The sequence below is a fragment of the Panthera onca genome, chromosome A1 (genome assembly GCF_046562875.1).
Source record: "Panthera onca isolate mPanOnc1 chromosome A1, mPanOnc1 haplotype 2, whole genome shotgun sequence".
Taxonomy (NCBI): domain Eukaryota; kingdom Metazoa; phylum Chordata; class Mammalia; order Carnivora; family Felidae; genus Panthera; species Panthera onca.
Genome location: NC_138339.1, coordinates 43,125,403 through 43,143,701, shown reverse-complemented (window position 1 = coordinate 43,143,701; position 18,299 = coordinate 43,125,403). Strand labels below are relative to the sequence as shown.

The 18,299-nt window shown below is 52.3% G+C and overlaps 1 protein-coding gene across 6 annotated transcripts in view; it reads right to left on the bottom strand.

Moving 5' to 3' along the window:
* The window catches only part of NDST1 (N-deacetylase and N-sulfotransferase 1), a 63,063-nt gene that overhangs the window by 8,606 nt on the left and 36,158 nt on the right, over nt 1-18,299 (bottom strand). For all 6 annotated transcript variants that reach the window (XM_060634713.2, XM_060634708.2, XM_060634712.2 and 3 more), the window contains 10 exons: nt 16,035-16,529; nt 13,064-13,151; nt 11,740-11,894; nt 10,880-11,065; nt 8,880-9,008; nt 7,874-8,056; nt 6,421-6,517; nt 5,069-5,192; nt 2,520-2,694; nt 295-465 (listed from right to left, as the gene is read on the bottom strand). In XM_060634713.2, coding sequence (XP_060490696.1) covers nt 295-465; nt 2,520-2,694; nt 5,069-5,192; nt 6,421-6,517; nt 7,874-8,056; nt 8,880-9,008; nt 10,880-11,065; nt 11,740-11,894; nt 13,064-13,151; nt 16,035-16,529 — 1,803 coding nt within the window. The remainder of the gene's footprint in view (nt 1-294; nt 466-2,519; nt 2,695-5,068; nt 5,193-6,420; nt 6,518-7,873; nt 8,057-8,879; nt 9,009-10,879; nt 11,066-11,739; nt 11,895-13,063; nt 13,152-16,034; nt 16,530-18,299) is intronic.

The window sequence follows — 18,299 nt, the reverse complement described above, 5'->3', positions numbered from 1 at the left end:
AGGCTCTCACTACGTCACCATATCCTTCCCCTCCTCCGAGGAAGGTAGCCCTACCTCAGGGCTTTCAGAGTCCCCTCAGGGACATAGAACCCATTGTAATGGGACAAGGGCTCAGGGGATTCTCACACATCAGCCTTGGGATAATAAAAATGAAACCTTGGAAGACCCCGAAGGTCTAGCTCGCCAATGAGGGCATATCTGGCCCTGAGACTGACACGAGATTTGAGGCTCTCTGCCAGCTGCCACAAGCCAGTACTGTGAGCGCCCTCCCAAGGGTCAGGGACAGGCAGCTACCTGGTTGGCGTGAAAGGCGCTGAGCCAGCGCTCAATGTGGGTGGCGTACCAGCCGGGGACCAGGCAGCGGTTCTGGAGGGCACGCAGCTTCACGGACGCGTCAGGCCCAGCCGTGATCACCTCGTGAAAGGTGTACTTCAGGGCCACTGGGTCATCATGGGCTCGCTGGTGCTGTGTGCAAGGGGAGAGGGTCAGAATGTCACATGAAGGCCACAAAGGAAGAGGCTTTCTTGGGGCGGCAGCCGTGGAGTGGCCAGAACACTCTGGACTAGAACCAGCAGCCATGGGTTCAAGTTCTGGCTCTGCCTCTCACTGCTCTTTGACTTGGGGAAGACATGGCCCTTGGAGCCCTAGCTTTCCCATCTTTGCAAGACGGGAGTTGGACTAGATCAGAGTTTCCAAATGTTGGTCTTCTGCTCACCACCTCTCGGATTTCTGCCATATCCACAAACCGCCTGCGTGTGCCAATGTCAATATACTTTTGATTTACGTCGACTCATCTTTCTTATGCACATAAATCTATTTCAATATAAAACTCTCTACTGCCTCCATAAATAGATAACCAGAATCAGTTGTCACATAAAGAAGGTAATCATTCATAAAAGCAATAAAAATAAAGCAGCGTTCTCAAATGCCAGCCAGATACAAATGTCTGCTACAGGCCCTGGGCCCAAAGCTTGTGTTCTCTTTGTTGAAAACAGAGCTTAGCAGTGTGAGAAAGGACTGAAGAGACATTTACCCCAAACTGAGAATGTCTCCTTTATAGAAATCAGACGGTTTTAGGAACTGAATATGTGTGTCCCCTCCCCCGAATTCATGTGTTGAAGCTCTACCCCGTAAATGTTAGTATTTGGAGGTGGGAACTTTGGGAGGTAATTAGGGTTAGATGAGGTCATGAGAGTGGGGCCACTATGATGGGATTAGTGCCCTTATAAGAAGTCACACCAAAGAACACTCCCTCTGTCCTTTCTCTCTCTCTCTCTCTCTCTCTCTCTCCCCCTCCCTCCCTCTCTCTCCTCCCCCCGCCCCCACCTCTGCCCTGTGGGGACACAGTCAGAAGGTGGCTATCTGAAAGCAGGAAGAGCGCTCTCACCAGGGACTGAATCCGCCAGCCTCCACAACTGTAAGAAATACATTTCTGTTGTTTAAGCCCCCCAATCCATGATATTGTGTTGCGGCTGCCCGAGCAGACTAAGACAGGACTGGGAAAGAATCAAAACGGGGAAAATGCCATGTTTGAACCACCTAAAACAATGTCCTGGGCCCTCAGCATCCAGAGATCAGGAACCTGCCCACTAGGGGTAACTCTCATGAGCCCCCACACCCACACTGAGACTCATATACATCTCAGGGTGGGGAGTGAGAGAAGGGGGCCCTGTGGGACCAGAGAGCACGTAGGGTCTATACCTGCTGGCTCCGTGGACACACCAAAGCCCCAGAGAGGAAGTGGCTGGCCATTTGAAGAACCCAGACAGACAGGCTCAGAGGGTGGCAGGGAAGTTCCCAAAGTGGTCAGGCCTGAGGAGGCCATCCAGGACCAGCTGGTGGACCAGCTACCCACCCCCCATACCCTGGCACTGGATCACAATCCCAGGAAGATTGGCAGGCAGGGGAGGAAACCCTCAAAAGGCTCAGGTCTAAGCTTTCCTGTCAGCCTAGTGGAATGGTGCTCGAAAAAATTAAGTTAGGTCATTGAAGTTAAAGAAAGTTCTAGTTCTTACATAGTCAAGTAGGAGGTAGGAGTCATACCCTCTCTGGCACAGACAACAGTCCAGGTGAATTCCTTACCTGATCTGGTGTTTGCAGCTTCTGCCATGAATGGGGAGTCCTATGCCTTATCCTTCTCTGAATTCCCCCCCACCCCCTCCAGTGCCCAGTGAGGAGGCCAATTAGTATGGTCACTGCTCAGCAAACCTCCATTTCATTAGGGTGGAACCAGCCTCCACGTCTTATTGGTCAGAATCAGAGGCAGGAGCCGCGATGAAGCTGGGAGGGTGGCCAGGTCACTGCCAGCTGGGATGCGTCGTGGATTTCTGCCTGTCTCCTCTACTAGGCTGGAGGCACTGTGGAGGAGGGGCTCCATTCTTACCCACCACCCTGTTCCTAGCTTGGGCCTGACACATAGTAGGTGCTTACTAAATGTTTGTTGAATGAGTGAGTGAGTAGCTGCGTGGTGGACAGAGCCCCGTGCCCCCACCCAGGGCTCCGCCCCAGCCCCAGCTCACCTGGTACCAGGAATAGGCCCGGTCTGCTGGGTTGATGAGGATGGTCAGGACCTTGGCCTTGGGCAACAGAGCGGCTGCCCGCCGGGGCGCCACTTCCGAATCAAAGTAGTTGGCGCTTTTCTCAAAGTAGAAGTCGGAGGTGGTGTTGGAGGGGATGGGGAAGAACTCCATGTACCTGCAGGAAGCCCAGACAGAAGAGCTCACAGGCAAGACTCATGAGGGGGGCATGAGAGAGTGAGGTGAGGGTCACTGGGGGTAGAACTTCGAAAAGCAAGCAGAGCACAGTGATCCCACGGACTCGCTTCTGGTAGGGATTCTGCAAACACGGCCACTCGGCAGTCTCCCATTTTCGAATCCACTCCTTTCCAGGGGGGACCTTGGAGTCAGGAGGATATGAAGACTTACGGAAGTGATATGGCTTGTAAGGCATGGGATGGGGGTCGCGTCTTTGAACCTAAACAAGATGCTCCCAGTTAAACTGACAGGGCCTTAACTCCCATTGCCTTGAGGGGGAGAGCTGGGACACCTCCAACCCCAGAAAGGGCCAGCATGGACTGGAGGAGCACCCTTAGCTGCCCCCAGAGTACAGGGTTTCTTTCCTGACCTAGAACGGCACTTTCTAGGCTGTCACTGTGAACCAGGAGACAAAGAAAGGGGGAGTGTGTCACCTCCTGCCAGCCACACCCTTCCCCGGCCTCACATAGGTCAGCCTCATGGCTTTCCAGATAAACCTCCTGTATCTCACCCAGAGTAATGTCCACGCCAGTCCTTTGGGACCAGCTCTGAGTTGAGGACATCTTGGAAAACTAAACCAACACTCCAGACCCTCCCAGGGGCATCTACTCAGGCAAAATGGACGTACAAACACAGGGGTGCCTGGGTGGCTCAGTTGGTTAAGCATCTAACTCTTGATTTGAGCTCAGGTCATGATCTTGCGGTGAGAGCCAGCCCCACATTGGGCTCTGTGCTGACAGCAGGGAGACTGCTTGGGATTCTCTCTCTCCCTCTCTCTCTGCCCTCCCCTCACTCCCGCTCAAGCACACTCTTAGTCTCTAAATAAATAAATAAATAAACAAATAAATAAACATAAAAAAAAAAAAGAAGTACAACTTCAGGGGTTCATGGGAGCCAAAGCCCAAAGACCCACCTTAGGTGAGATTGTAGGATCCCTCCTGTATCCTGTGAGACAGGGTTTCTCCAGGGAGGTCCCAGGGACGCCTTTATCAGAACCACCTGGGAGCCTGTGAGATTCCTGCACCCCACCCCATACCTACCGACAAAATCAAAATCTTGGGAATGGGGCCGAAGAATAGCTAGCTCCCTCCTATTTCTGAATTTTCTTATTTATTTCTTTTTCCTGTTTGTTTGTTTGTTTGTTTTTTTGAAAATTCCAGTTCATTAATATACAGTGTTATATTAGTTTCAGGTGTATCTCTGAATTTTCTTTATGAAACAGCATCTGTACACCCACCATTGTCTGTAACACCGAAATTGAGAAAGCTCTGAAAACAGAGCCTTCCCACCCCCCGCCGACATTTGTAGCAAAGCCATTTGGCAGCAAAACCTGACTTATTAGTAAATATTCACAGAGTTTGCTATAGACACATTAACTGATGTATGTGCTATTGGGGTGCTTGCTAATGGGGTGCCATCCCAGACCTGCTGACAGTGTTGCTGAATATAGGGTGTCGCACCATATTACCTCCCTAAAATCCGAAGAAAGGTGATTTCCAGTGGCTACAACGGGTTTTAGACAAGAGACAGTAGACACATTAGAGATTAGAGGTAGGCACGTAGGTAGGCAGAGAGAGAGAGATGATAGACAAAAGAAAGAGAGAAAAATACAAAAAAACCTCCCCAAACAATGCCCATAATCTCTCCGCCCAGGTAAACCACTGATGTTAACATAATAAACAAGAGTAATGATACACATATAGGGTAAGAAAAGGCAAATAGTGGAGAAAGATACACACTGAAAGACTCAGAGTGTAAGACTCTCCCCACGTAGGCTCCACACCCCGCGGTAACCTTGGGTGACGGGTTCTGGAGGGAAGCTGCAATTTCAACCACCACCTCTCCAGGCAACCCCCCAAGGGCTAGCAAGCCCCTCTGAAGGGCTCACAAGAACACCGCCCGGCTCCACTGTCAGAGAAACACAGTTGAGAAGGGCCAGCTCTCAGGTCAGAACACTTGGATTTTAGCCCCTGCTCTGTCCTCAACTCTTGGGACCTTGGACAAGTCCCTATCGGTCCAATGGGACGCAGGATGTTTGTTGGCAAGCAAGGGCGGGGTTGGCTCGGACTTCCAGCAGTCTCTGACCCCAGGTGATAATGTAAAGGGGCAAAGGGCTTCCTCATCAAACGTCCCAGCTGGTGACAAGGCGCCAACATCATGATCCAAGGGTCACTGAGCTTTGTCCCTGTTTACAGGAACTTTGGCTGTGGGTGAGTAAGTGCCAGCTGCTTCCTGCTGTGACCAGAGCAGACCTCCTCCCAGGTAGTCTCCGTGACTGCCTTCCCATCCAGCTCTGGAGAGAAAGGGCCACTCACCAGTCGATGCCTTTGTGATAGTTGTGGCCATTAAAAAACTGGATCTCCTCAAAGGTTTCTGAGCTGGGGTAGTTGCTGCTGAGGTCTGGGTGCATGCCCAGGAACAGGTAGAGGGCTGTGGTGCCTGCAGGGATAGAAGGCAGCTGAGACCAGGGCCCAGCCCCCAAACACAAGGAAGGAGCCTGGGATCCTAGGTTCTGAATCCAGCTCTCCGTGCCTCACTGGGAGATCCCGGGAAAGTCCCTTTCCTTCTCTGGGGCTTAGTTTCTTCATCTATATGATCAAAGGATTTTATGAAACCCAGGATGGCAAATACAAGGCATGCATGTGGGTATCCCAACTCCTGCATCCACTGTAGACATCAGTAATCCATCACGGCCTTCTAAACACTAAACAGGAACTTGGCCTCAGAATCCTTCCAACCCCTGTACTCCAGCAGCCATGCCCAATCCATTAGTGTCTTCCCATAATCCCAGAACTAGATGGTTTCCAGTTCTGGGCTCTATCCTCTGACACTCGGGAGGAGCGCAGAGTAAAGGGAGCTCCAGACCCTGCAATGTGTTGATGTGAAGAAGTTCTTGAAGGGCTAAGAAATTTGGCTCAAATGCCTTTTCTTCTGGGTGCCCTTCCCTCACTCATACTCTCTTGCCCACTTGACTGTACAGGACCTACTCCCTCCTTCAGAGAGCTCATTCCTTTCCTGTGTGTGAGTCTATATGGTTTATACGCTAGGAGGAGACATCTTGAAAGAGAAGGAGACTATAGGGTTTAGTTTAGTTAAGAGTAGAAGCTTCGGGGGTCATAGAGATAAGGATTCAAGACTTGAATCGGTCATTTCCTAAGTGAATGTGTCGGGGGAGGGGGGGTCACTTAGCTTCCCTGAGTCTCAGGTGTTTTGATCTATAACATGGGAGGGCCTATTCATGCCTCAGAGTGTGTTTGTTGGCAAAGACTTAGCAACCATACACTGCTTCTCCCTCTTGCGCCTCTGGCAGACATGACTAATTGATTCCAGTCCTCTTTGTACTGAACCAGTTTTTCCTGCCATTGCTCAAATTTGCAGAACAGCTGATCTGGGCTTCTCTGCCTAGACTCAGAGGCTCCGAGGAAGACGCAGAGAGAGCTCCCTGAGGCGGTGGTTCGGGACAGGTAGGAAAATTCCACACCCATCCTCCACCCCCTCCCCACTTCCATACTGACAGGCAGTTCGTGTTCATCCCAACTTCACTCCCACTTCCTGGGAAAGAGGGGGAAGATGACTTGGGAGTGGACTCAGTGCACGGCGGTCCCCCAAAATCTGTGGCTGAGATAGCAGGCAGTGGGGGACACCGGCCAAGAGGAGAGAAACTTGCCTGTTTTCTGGGGGCCAATGATGAGGAGCTTTGGGAAGCGGTCACATGTCTTCTCCTTGGACCAGATGTCTTTGTGGCGTTTATCCTCACAGGGGTCCTAAAACAACAGTGGAAGGAATGTTAGAGGGGCCCCAAACCCAATGAATGGACTCTCCTTGCACATGGATATGTGGCTGTCACAGTGCTGCCAGGTAGAGTAACTACACGTGTCCTTGTCACATCCCCAGCTCAGGACACCGAGCTGCGGAGCAGGCAGGGACCACTTCCGGTTAGCCCTAGTTCAGCCCAGTGCAGGGCACGTAGCAGGAGCTCATGAGCACTTATTGAATTTAACTGGATGAGCTGTGTCTGAACCAGGGGTCAGCAAACTTTTTCTACAGAGTTTAGTAAATCTATTGGTAAGTGGTTAGTAACTATTTTAACCTTGAGTACTATCTGGTCTCTGTCACAACTACTCAACTCTGTTGCTGCAGCATGAAAGCAGCCATAGGCAGTACTTACGAGAATGGGTGTAGATGGATTTCAATAAAACTTTATTTACAAAAACAGACTTCAGGCCAGATTTGGCCCATGAGTCATGGTTTGTTGACCTCTGGTCTGAACTATGAGACCGCCATCAATTCCAGCTTAGCTTCTGTGTCTGGATTTTCACAACCCCCAGCGGCCTACGTCCCCAAGAGCTGCCCCCCCAAAACCTTCCCATCAGTCCCCTTTCCTGTGGTACAGAGCCTATGAGCATGAGAAGGGGCATAAAGGACTATCTAAGAGTCTAAGCAGGACACGGGGCACCTGCTTGCCTCATTTGATAGAGCATGTGACTCTTGATCTCAGGGTTTTGAGTTCAAGCCCCATATTGGGTGTGGAGATTACTTAAAAGTAAAATGTTAAAAAAAAAAAAAAAAAAAAGGGGGCACGTGGGTGGCTCAGTCGGTTAAGCAGCTGACTTCGGCTCAGGTCATGATCTCGCGGTCCGTGAGTTCAAGCCCCGGTTCGGGCTCTGTGCTGACAGCTCAGAGCCTGGAGCCTGTTTCAGATTCTGTGTCTCCCTCTCTCTGACCCTCCCCTGTTCATACTCTACCTCTCCCTGTCTCAAAAATAAATAAAACGTTTAAAAAAAAAAATTAAAAAAAACAAACAAACAAAAAACCCTAACTAGGTCAGGCAGTTGCTTTGACCCCCACTTGATCTACACTGTGTTCCTTTACAGTTTTGTAATGCTTTTTCAGAAGGTGTGCATGAGTGTGCATGCATGTGGGTCTGTGTGCGAGGTGTGTACACGCGTGTGCGTGAGAGCAAGCAAGCGTGCCCGTGCTGGTGAGCAAGTGTGCGCCTGAGTTGGCACTTGAGAGAGAGTACGAGGGTGTGGGGGCCAAGCCCGTGTCTGGAGTGCGTGCCTGTGAGTGGCGGGCATTCCGTCTCTGCGACAGGACACCTGGGCCAACACCCCACCCACCTGCCAGAGCGGGTCCTTCTCTTCGGAGAAGATCTGGAAGTACTTCTGTGCCAGCTGCACGGGGGGCAGCGTCTGCAGCCGGAGGTTGGTCCAGGAGTGCAGGAAGCGCACCAGGTGCTTGAAGGTGTACAGGCCCAGGCGGTCATTGCCATAGTTGGACAGGTGCGTCATGAAAATGCTGATCTGCTCCAGGGGAGGGGAGGTGGGAGGCGGGGCTGGTCAGCACCTGAGGCACCTCCACCCCACTTCTGACTCTTCCCGTCTTGCTGCGGCTCGCAGACCGAAGCTGCGACCAGTCCGAGGTGTACTGGCGCCATTAAGAAACTCGCCGTGTGACCTTGGCTGAGGCACAACCAGGTGAATCCAGGTCTGACTGACCACCAACTTCTATAACCCTGAAACGGGAAGCTGACCTACTGCGCAGTCACTGGGTGTTCTTTTATATTTTTTTGTGGAGTGTTCATGGAAAACGAGGAGTACTCGGTTACCCCGTAAAGCCGAATACAACTACTACTTAACATCTACTGAACAGTATTAAAGCACGGATGGTTATTTCCATTTTATAGGTAAGGAAAGAGAGGGCCAGAAAGTTCAGGTGAACAGTTCAAATATATGTATCATATTTTACGTATGTATTTTACATGTGTATTACACACATACGTAGTTTGTAGATTCATGATTGACTATGTATATTAATATACAACATTCGTGTATTTATACATACAAAGACTGGAAGGAGAACATAGACAAAAATTCTAACACTACTGCCTCGAAGTACAAGATTATGAAAGGGAAAAAAAAAAAAAAGACAACTCGGATTGCCTTCCCAAGGTCATGCAGCAGAGCAGGGACAGAGCCAGGGCCGCAGAGTGGGTTTCCCGACTCCTGACCCTCATACCTGCTTCCACCCCCTCCTCTCGAGGCCCAGGAAAGCCAGCCTCGGTGGCAGACACGCCATCCGGCAGCCGCTCCCCTCACCACCAGCCAAGGGCTACGGAGCACTCACAGGATTGAGGAGCACGGTGAGAAAGAGCTCGCCCCCGTTGATGATCTTGTCCAGCTCGCTGGAGCCACCAGGGTACTCATTGTAGAAGATGGTGTGCGTGAAGAGGCCGCAGGTCTGCCGCGGGAGGACCTGGGATGGGGAAGGGGAGAGCTATGGCATCTCCAGGCACGGATGGCAAAGGACCCTTCCTCAGGAGAACGGCCAGGTGTCTCCTCGTAAAAGGCAGCCTCTTGTGTGACCACACAGCCCCCACTCTTGGGGGTCTTCTCCCCCAAAGGCCACGGGCCTGTGCCATTTTACACACTTCATGCTATTCTCCGTTAACAAAATGAGCAGACCCAAAAGTAACGGAGACAGGCGAGTGAGAACGTCTGTCCAGAGAGGGTCCCCTTCCGGTCACACCTGCAACCCCCTCAAGAGCACTAGAACCTGCCTGGGAGTGCGCCCAGCCCCGCACTGGTTTCACTGCCGAGTCTCTGTCTCCTCTCATGAAACTGGACTCCAAGAGAGGAGGAAACTCGCCTGTCAGGTGGTCACCACCTCATCCCCAGAGAAAATATGAATGCCTGGTATCCAGAGGTCAGTGGATGGATGGATGGATGGATGGATGGATGGATGGATAAACAGACGGACAGATGGAAGCATGAATCTGGCCTTCCCACATATGCCCCATTTGGACTGTTGACAATTCAGCTTTCCAGCGTCTAGGGCCAAAAACCCCGGAGTCATCCTTGACGCATCTCTCCCTCCCACATCTTACATCCAACCCATTAGCAGATCCTGTTGGCTCTGACTTTCCAAGTAAGTCCAGAATCTGATTGCATCCTGACTTTGCACCCTGGTCCGAGCCACCACTATCTCATCTGGAAGACTGCAGTGGTCCCCAAGTGTCTCCCTGCTTTCCACTTTGTCCCCTGAAGTGTCTGCAACTCACAGGAACCAGAACAATGGAAATCTTTTTAAAACAGGAGTCTGATCATAACAGCGCCCCATGCAAACCTTCCCATCTCAGAAAAAAAGCTAATGTCTATCCAATGGCCTTATGTGGCCCTACACAATCGGGCCCATCACCTCTCCGACCTTATCTCCCCCTCACTTGCTCCCCTCCAGCCATACTGGCCTCCTAGTTGGTCCTCAAATACACCCAGCACGAGCCACCCCAGGGCCTTTGCACGTTTTTCTCTCCCTTGAATGCTTTTCTTCATATGGCAGCATGGCTCACTCCTAGGAGGGCCCTCCCTAGTCACTTTATTTCAATTAGCTTCTCCTCTCCTCTGGCACTCCCTATCTCTCTTCCCTGCTTGACTCTTCTCCATGGCCCCATCACCATCTGACCATACATTACCCATGTTACACACTTATGAGCACACTGTCTACCTCTTGCCACTAGAATATCAGGTCTACAAGGGCAGGGACTTTTGTTGGCTTTGTACACTTCTGCATCCCCAGTGCCTAGAAAAGGGACAGAGACAGAAGAGTTCATGAAAAATGTTTAAATGAGCAAACGAATGAGGGGCGCCTGGGTGGCTCAGTCAGTTAAGCCTCCGACTTCGGCTCAGGTCACGATCTCGCGGTCTGTGAGTTCGAACCCCGCGTGGGGCTCTGTGCTGACAGCTCGGAGCCCGGAGCCTGCTTCAGATTCTGTGTCTCCCTCTCTCTCTGACCTTCCCCGTTCATGCTATGTCTCTCTCTGTCTCAAGAATAAACAAACATTTAAAAAAATTTTTTTAAAAAATGAGCAAACGAATGAGAGAGGCCTGTTCCCAGTCCTTACCAGAGGTCCCTTTTAAAAATGTTCATCCCCTGATCCCCTATCACAAAAGCTAAGAAGGAGCTCACGAAAGGCCAGACTGGCAGCCTACCTTCCCTGGGATCGAGAGCCTTGGCTACCAGAGGGGGCAGCAGAACCTGGCCTGAAACCCCTAACCAGCACACCGAAGCCACGCTTCCCCGGACAATGCGTGTGCACCTGCCCCACGGGCCGCCGGGGGCCCACTCACCATGATGCCGTTGTGGATGAAGCCACGGCGGTAGCGGGCCGGCTTCAGGTGGGGGTACTCCTCCGTGCTGGTCACGCGGATACTCCACACCTGCTTCCAGGCCTCGTACAGCTGCACGTGCACAGGGTACACGCCCGAGTGGTGGGGCGCCACGGCATAGCCCATGTCCGTGGGGATGCCATGCTCCTGGGGGGAGGAGGGCCAAGGCAGGGTGAGCATGGGGTTCCTTCCCCACTGGGTCTTATTTTCCCTTTCTAGAATGGGAGAGAGCAATCAGAGGCTAGAACGGCAGGGTAGTGGGTCCAAGCCTTTCAAGTACAGATGGGAAAGCTGAGGCTCAGGGAGGAAAGGGATGTGCCCAGAGTCTCGGAGTGAGGCACTGACCAAGCTGGGACCCTTAACTCTCAGCCCAGAGTTCTTGCCCTCCAGCTCCCAGGAGTGAGGAGCAAGGACAAATGCATTTCCTGCCAGTCTTGGCCTCTGACTGGGTGGTGGGCCCAGGCTAAGCCCATACCTGGGCCTTGTTCCCTCTTCCCTGAGCACCACCTCCAGCTTTCCTGAGCCTTCCACTCTGGCCTGAAGAGCTTGGGCTCAGGAAACAAACAGGCCTGGGTTCAAGTCCTGATGGGACTTCCTCCTAGCTGGTATGTGGCCTCCCTGAGCGTCGGTTTCTAATCTAAAAGTGAGAATATCGAGAACCACCTCTTGGGGTCTCTGTGAGGCTTCAGAAAGACAGTGGCTATAAAGATACTAATAAAATGCTATCAGACGAACTGCGCAAGCAGTGAGAGGCCAGCAGTCCAGACTCCCAGCCCAGCCCCTAGCCCGCCCAGCTCCGCCCTGTAGGGAATCTTACTCACGACAGCGAACTTCTTGTTCAGGGCCATCTGCTCGGCCAGCACCGACTGGTTGTGGAAAAGGTGGGGCTGCATGTGACTCCACATGTGGGGGAACCACCAGAACTCCTTCACATACGACAGCAGCAAATCGTCCCCAGCATCCTCGGCATCAGTACCTAGAGTCAGAACACAGGCAGCTCGGCCCGGCCCACCCCCATGAGGTTCTCCAGCCCGAGCTGGTGCACGCAGATGGGCGTACGCAGCCCAAGCCCACCCAAGAGGGCTGCTTGGGAGAGTCACCTGAGCTACATCACGGGAGCAGACAGAGCCCCAGTCCAGGGCCCTGCATTCTAGAGTGTAGACTTCACTCAGTGCGTGACTTTGGCCAAGTCCTTCTCCTCTCGGCGCCCTTGGGCCCCATGTGTGCAATCCATGGTTCACAGGCAATGATTGCGATGGTTTCTCCTAGCTCTGACATGCCTGCTCTGATCCTGTTTTCCTAGCGGGCCATTTGGCATTTGCCTTTTACTTAATGATCGGAGCTCTTTAAACATGTACAGGATGTCTAATCCCACCTCATGCATATTGCTACGACTACCTCTGATATGTTGAGGGCTGAGAATACGAAAAATGCATACAGACAACCCTATTTGGTTTTGGGACCCTGTTGCACACTCCCCCTGCCCCCTGCCCCCCAGAACTGTGGAGTATTAGGGTTTTTCCTAGAATTCAAGAGAGACTGTCCACATTGCTTCTGCCTAAGCAGAAGGCAGCTATAGAAAATATGTACTGCAGAAGACATCTCAGGGGTCTTTCTCTCTTGCCCAGCCCAGAAGGTCAGCGTTTGAGGAACTGGGGGAAGCCCAAAAGAAGAGGGAAGGCATGAATCAGGCAACCTACACCCTCAACCTCAACACTTAAGACTTGAAAATAAAATGCCAAAGGCCATCTGTGGGGTGGGCACAATTATAGGACATTCTCACTTTGTGTACTACATATTTCTGTAATGTTCTTAAAATTCAACCAATTACTTTTTTAAGCAGCCATAGGACAAATAATTTTAAAAGACGGAGGTAAGGGGGAGAGAAGAGGGAGAAGACGTCCCCAAAAGACTGCACAGCCTGAGGGGCAGGGAGGGATGAGTGGGGGCTATTGTATTATTGTTGCTCCCAAATGCCCTCTGCCTGGGGCTGTGACTGCTCTGTGGGCTGCTGGATGGCGGTGGGGGGCACAGGGGTCAAATGTGGCCCCAATGTGGGCATGCCAGCCACCTGCTGCACTCCAAGGACATAGATACTGAGGGCCCCTGGCAGTTGCTTGTGGGGGCAGAGCCAGGCCCACTTACCTGTGTGGAAGAATTTCCCTGAGTAGCCCAGGTTGAAGGTGAAGTTTGGGATGTGCGTGCGTAGTTCATTCTGCGTATCAAACAGGGCCTAGGACAGGCAGGGGAGGAAGAAGCAGGTGAGGGGCAAGCCAGGAGTTCTCTCTTCTTCCCCCTGATGGCCCAGAAAGATCCTGCTGTTGCAGGACCGGATGCAAAATTTGGAGGGCCCAGCAAAAAAAAAAAAAATCAAAATGTGGGATTCTTGCTCCAAAATTATTTAAAATATCCAGAAGGCAATAGCAGAGCATTGACCTTGTACAGGCCCCTTCTGAGTGTGGGGTCCCACAGCCACAAAGCCAGCCCTGTGCCGGGCCACCGGGCCGCTGGCAAGAGAAGAAGTGACTCTAGCCTGGCTCTGTTCTGTGTCCTTGAGAAACTGTGTAACTGCTCCAGGCCTCAGTTTCCCCCAGTGTGAAATGGAGACAATAATATCTTCCTGATGGGGCTCTTGGGATGACTAAGTGACGTACTGCGTGTAAAACTGCTAGACGTTCTGGTAAGTAACGTAAAGTGGTGGCATCGCCGGGTCTGTGGTCACTGCCACCGTGAGCCTCCTATTTTTGCCTGTCAAACGTGGAGGATTTCTCTCAGTAAATGCAAGGCTGATGTCACAGCATCATGACTTTTCCAAAGATGTACTGTGTACCCAGCAATGCCATGTCCCCATGCATGGCACACCCCACACTTGGCAAGTCAATGAAGGGAAACTGACGCTGGGGAACAAACACACGCTTGTACTCTGGAGTCAGGACTCCGAAGGTCCCCACCCTGCACAATGCACAAGGCTGTTAAGAAACCCACAAGCGCCTGCTGTCAGGATACTTTGCAAACTGGAAGTCCTGGCCCTTGGGGGGCCACCACTGGCATCCTCCAAGGCCATGCACTACCTGATGGATGTGCCCGCTCTTGCTGTGCGGCCTTGGGCAAGTGACTTCACCTCTCTGAGCCTTAGTGCCCTCCTCTGTAAAATGCGACTTACAATAATACCCACGTCACAGGGCTGCTATGAGGATCAGAGGAGGCAATACACAGAGAGAGCTAAGCACAGAGCTTGGCACTTGCCAAACCCTGAATAAGCAGCTGCTGTTGGTATCATTTAAATTGCACTGCACAGCCAGTACAAGTTCATGAGGCGACATTCATGTCTCTAAAAGAAAGGCTTAGTTGTAGCCTGTGCTTGGGATTAAGGGACCGGGGAGGGAGAAAACCTCTGCCTTTTCAGACTCACAAGGATGTTTAAGGCAAATGGGACCCCGGCTGGCGAAGCACTTTGCAGTCCACACTGAGCCGAGCCCACAGAAGAGGGTGTCTCTCTTAGTATTCTTCAACAGAAATAGCTCCAAACTGCTATCATCCCTCTCACTGTAAAAATGGGGAAAGTGAGAACCAAGTAGGGCCACTCAGGGCTCATGGGTGACACAGCAAGCCCGGTAGCCTGGTATCCTCAAGGGATCAACCCTGAACCAGTCCCAGGAACTCCCCTGGACAGGCAGCCAAGACTATGGTTATACCAGGAGAGAGTAGAAGGGCATCCTAAGTAGAAAACCACACGATCTACTCTGTTGGAAGTGGGTTATGGCATCGCATGAAACCTCAGAGCTGGAAGGCTCAACAGGAATCATCTTAACACTTTCTTTCAACAGGACCGCCCTTGAAGAAGTGATATCTCAGAAGCAAATGTGCAAAGCAGATCAAAGACTGCCCTGTCCCACGAGATGGGAGCCAGAAAGGCTCTGAGAGCCTGGCCTGTCTGCACATGCCCCTCCGTGAACCCCCCGGGGGTGCCAGGAAACAGCCTGACAACCTCCCATCCACCCCTCTTGTCAGTTCACCACCGGGGCCCAGATGCCGGTCAGGGCTGCCCAGGTGTGCCAGTCAGTTTAGGGTCAAATTGATCTTGATTCCCCAGACAGCACCAGCTCCCCAACACCATTCGCTGGGTTCTTCTCCTCTGGAGGTGTAAGGAAGAGGAGAGCGTTTGCCTCTGACCCAGGCAGGAGGACCAATGCTCCCTCGGCCTTCCCCCCAGGCCCCTGATCGACCCCAGCGGTGACTGCAGGATGACAGGGAACACAGCGCCCACATGCGGACTCATGTGGAAGGAAAGCACTCCTCTGAGCAGTGTCTTTTGCAGTCCTAACATCAAAGGGAAGTCTGGGTTTGGTGCTAATCTCGTAAAGGAGGACCGGGTCAGCAGGCAGCAGTATCTCGGTAGAATTTAATCCCCTGGTTTTGTTTTCCTTGGCTCTACTGTTGTGCTTGCCCTCTATTTATGGCAACCGGCACTGATTTCCCCATTTACACTAGGGATCGTTTCCTTTGCAAAGAACTCTGAGTAAAATAGAGAGTGGATGGAAACTGCATTTTAAAGCTAGCTTAATGGTCTTGATTTGGAGGCTTCTCTTTAGTAGTGATGCATGTGTGTAAAATTTCATGGCTTGCAAAATGCTTTTACATACAGTTTTGTTTGGTAAACACTTTTTGAAATAAACACATGCATTCCACTATTTATACAGACCTCAGTTAAACTATGCCTTGTGTATGATTCAAGCTCTAATTCTTGTTTGAAAAGTTTCATGGAAGCTCTCGTACTGACATCAACATTTCTGAGAGTGAAAAATCAGGTCTGGATTCAAAGGCAGAGAAGCAACCCTGCCCAGCTCCCAGCCCAGTGCTTCAGTGACCGGGTCTCTCCCTCCACAGGCGCATTTCTGAGTTCCACACCCCAGATGCAAAATTCCTCTCTGCCCCATGCTTCAATATAATTTTCAGGGACACTTTCGTCCAGTAAAACAATTAATAAAACCAGCTGGCCGAGGGAGGGGGATCAACAGCACTGGGGGGAGACAGAGACGGCGACATCATGCTGGGGCATCCCAAGGTCCGAAGGCGGCGAGGCCCTGCCCTACGTGTCTGGCACCCCCGGCCATACCTTCACGTCCTCCACCTTCATGCGTGTGCCCTCCTTGCCCACAAAGATGTCGTCGATGTCCACCAGGATGTAGCGGTCCAGAGGCAGGGAGAGGCGCTTGCCGGTGAGGAAGGCCACGGCGTCGACAAAGACGAGCTTGTGCAGCCAGAAGTTGAGGTTGTTGCCAAACAGCACACGCTGGATGCCGTCATGGAGGCCCAGGTCCTGGACCACGGTGGCATGCAGAGCGGCGTGCAGGCCGGCGTCCGCGCCCAGGTGCGGGATGGACTCGGAGGAGCGCGTCTTGGCCAGCAGCACAGGCTCGTAGGTGGAGTGGTTGGACTGGAACACGGTCCAGTCCTCGCCGGGCAGCACGCCCTTCTCCACCTCGCTGGGCCGTGTCACATAGAGCAGCGGGGACTTGGGGTTGATGCTGCAGTCCTTCAGGCCCAGGTTGGAGTGCAGGAACAGGGGGAAACCTTTGAGCTGCGCACTCAGCAGGCTGTTCTCGTTGGCCTGTGGGGGGGCGGGGGGGGGGCAGGGGGAGAGAGGGGGAGCAGAGCCGTCAGATCCAGAAGCCCCAAGGGCCTGCGGGATCTCAGGCGGGGACAGATAACAGTAGCGTCAACAGTATTCTCTAACATCCATGGAGGCCTTAGCCTATCCCTGGCCCTGTGCTAACCGAGCTATGCAAACCCGGCCCCACCCATCACGATAATATACTGGCTAACACGCAGGATGTGCTCACCAAAGCCAGGAATCCAGTTCATGCACTTGGTAGGCAGGTGCTATTAATCCTCATAGTGACCCCACGACGGAGGGGTCGCTGTCGTTTGCATATTACAGATGAGGAGACTAAGGTCCAGAGGGTCTATGTAACTTGGGCAAAATCACACAGAGAGAAGTCTAGCAGTCGAGAGCCCAGACTCTGCCACCAGACGGCCTGGCCGCGGGCAAGTTAGGTAACCTCTTTGTGCCTCCATGTCCTCTGCTGTAAAGTGTGGCCAGCAACGGTGAGTACCTCATGGAGTGGTCGAGGATGATTCTGGCAAAGTGCTCGGGACGGGGCCAGCAGCATCACCAATTGCTCACTCAGTCCTCATACCAGCCTCAGGAGGCTTTATTATCCCACTTCATGGGTGGGGACACTGAGGCTTCGAGGGGGTGCTGCCCTCAGTCACACAGGGGCAGGAGTTGTCACAATGACCCAGCCAGATGATCTGCCCCTGGAGCCCACACACAACTGGCCACCAGGTTCCTCTGCCTGGGGTTTCCAAACTGGCTTGTGCCACACAATCCTTCACTCAGGAGAAATCTTGGATTGCCAATGTAGATGAGACCAAAGAGGAGGCATCTGCTGGGGGTGCAGGCGCAAAGACACTCTGCCCCATAGCGTTCCCAACCCTCCGTATGCACCTAGCACCCGAGGCCCCCCCCTTCACAGGAATCCAACTTCTTCTCCCAGGGCCTGGTGCTGCCCAGCTGCCTGGGATCTGCAGACAGTACCCATGGCACCCCCTCTCCTCTTCCCAAGACTCACACGCCATCCCTCCCCTTTCCAGCCACCTGCTTCTGCACATGGTACAGTTCGTTCTTGTCCCTGTGCCAGTTCCATTCGGTATTCTTGGCCAGACGAACTCCTGTTCATCCTTCAAAACCCAGTGCAAATGCCCTCTTTGCACTGGCCTCCCTGGAACCAGGTTAGAGCCTCATCTGCAGCACTTTCACCTTGGCTGTTGCATTATCTGTTTAGGGTCTCTGTCTCACCAGCCTGCCCTCTCAAAGGCAGGAGCTACATTACTTCCACCTTTGGATCCCCGGTGCCCAAAACAAGGCTTAATACCCAGTGAGAGCAAACACGTGCTTGAGGAGTTAATTGGGTTTTTAAAAAGAATAAAAAGGAGGGGCGCCTGGGTGGCTCAGCTGGTTAGGTGTACAACTCTTGATTTTGGCTCAGGTCTTGACCTCACGGTTCGTGAGTTCGAGGCCCGTGCCAGGCTCTGTGCCGACAGTGTGCAGCCTGCTTGAGATTCTCCCTCTTTCTCTGCCCCTCCGCTGCTCTCACTCTCTCTGTCTCTCTGAAAATAAATAAACTTTAATAAACGAGTAAATAGAATAAAAAGGAACAGACAGATCCCTAGTACCTGGCACATGACAGTTTTTCAGTGTGGGTTTCATTTGTTCATTCCATAACTGTTCAGTGTGCCAGGCACTATGTTAAGTGAGGGATACAGTGAGGAAAAACAGGCATGGCTCTTCGCCCTCACGAACCTTCAGGTCAAGCAG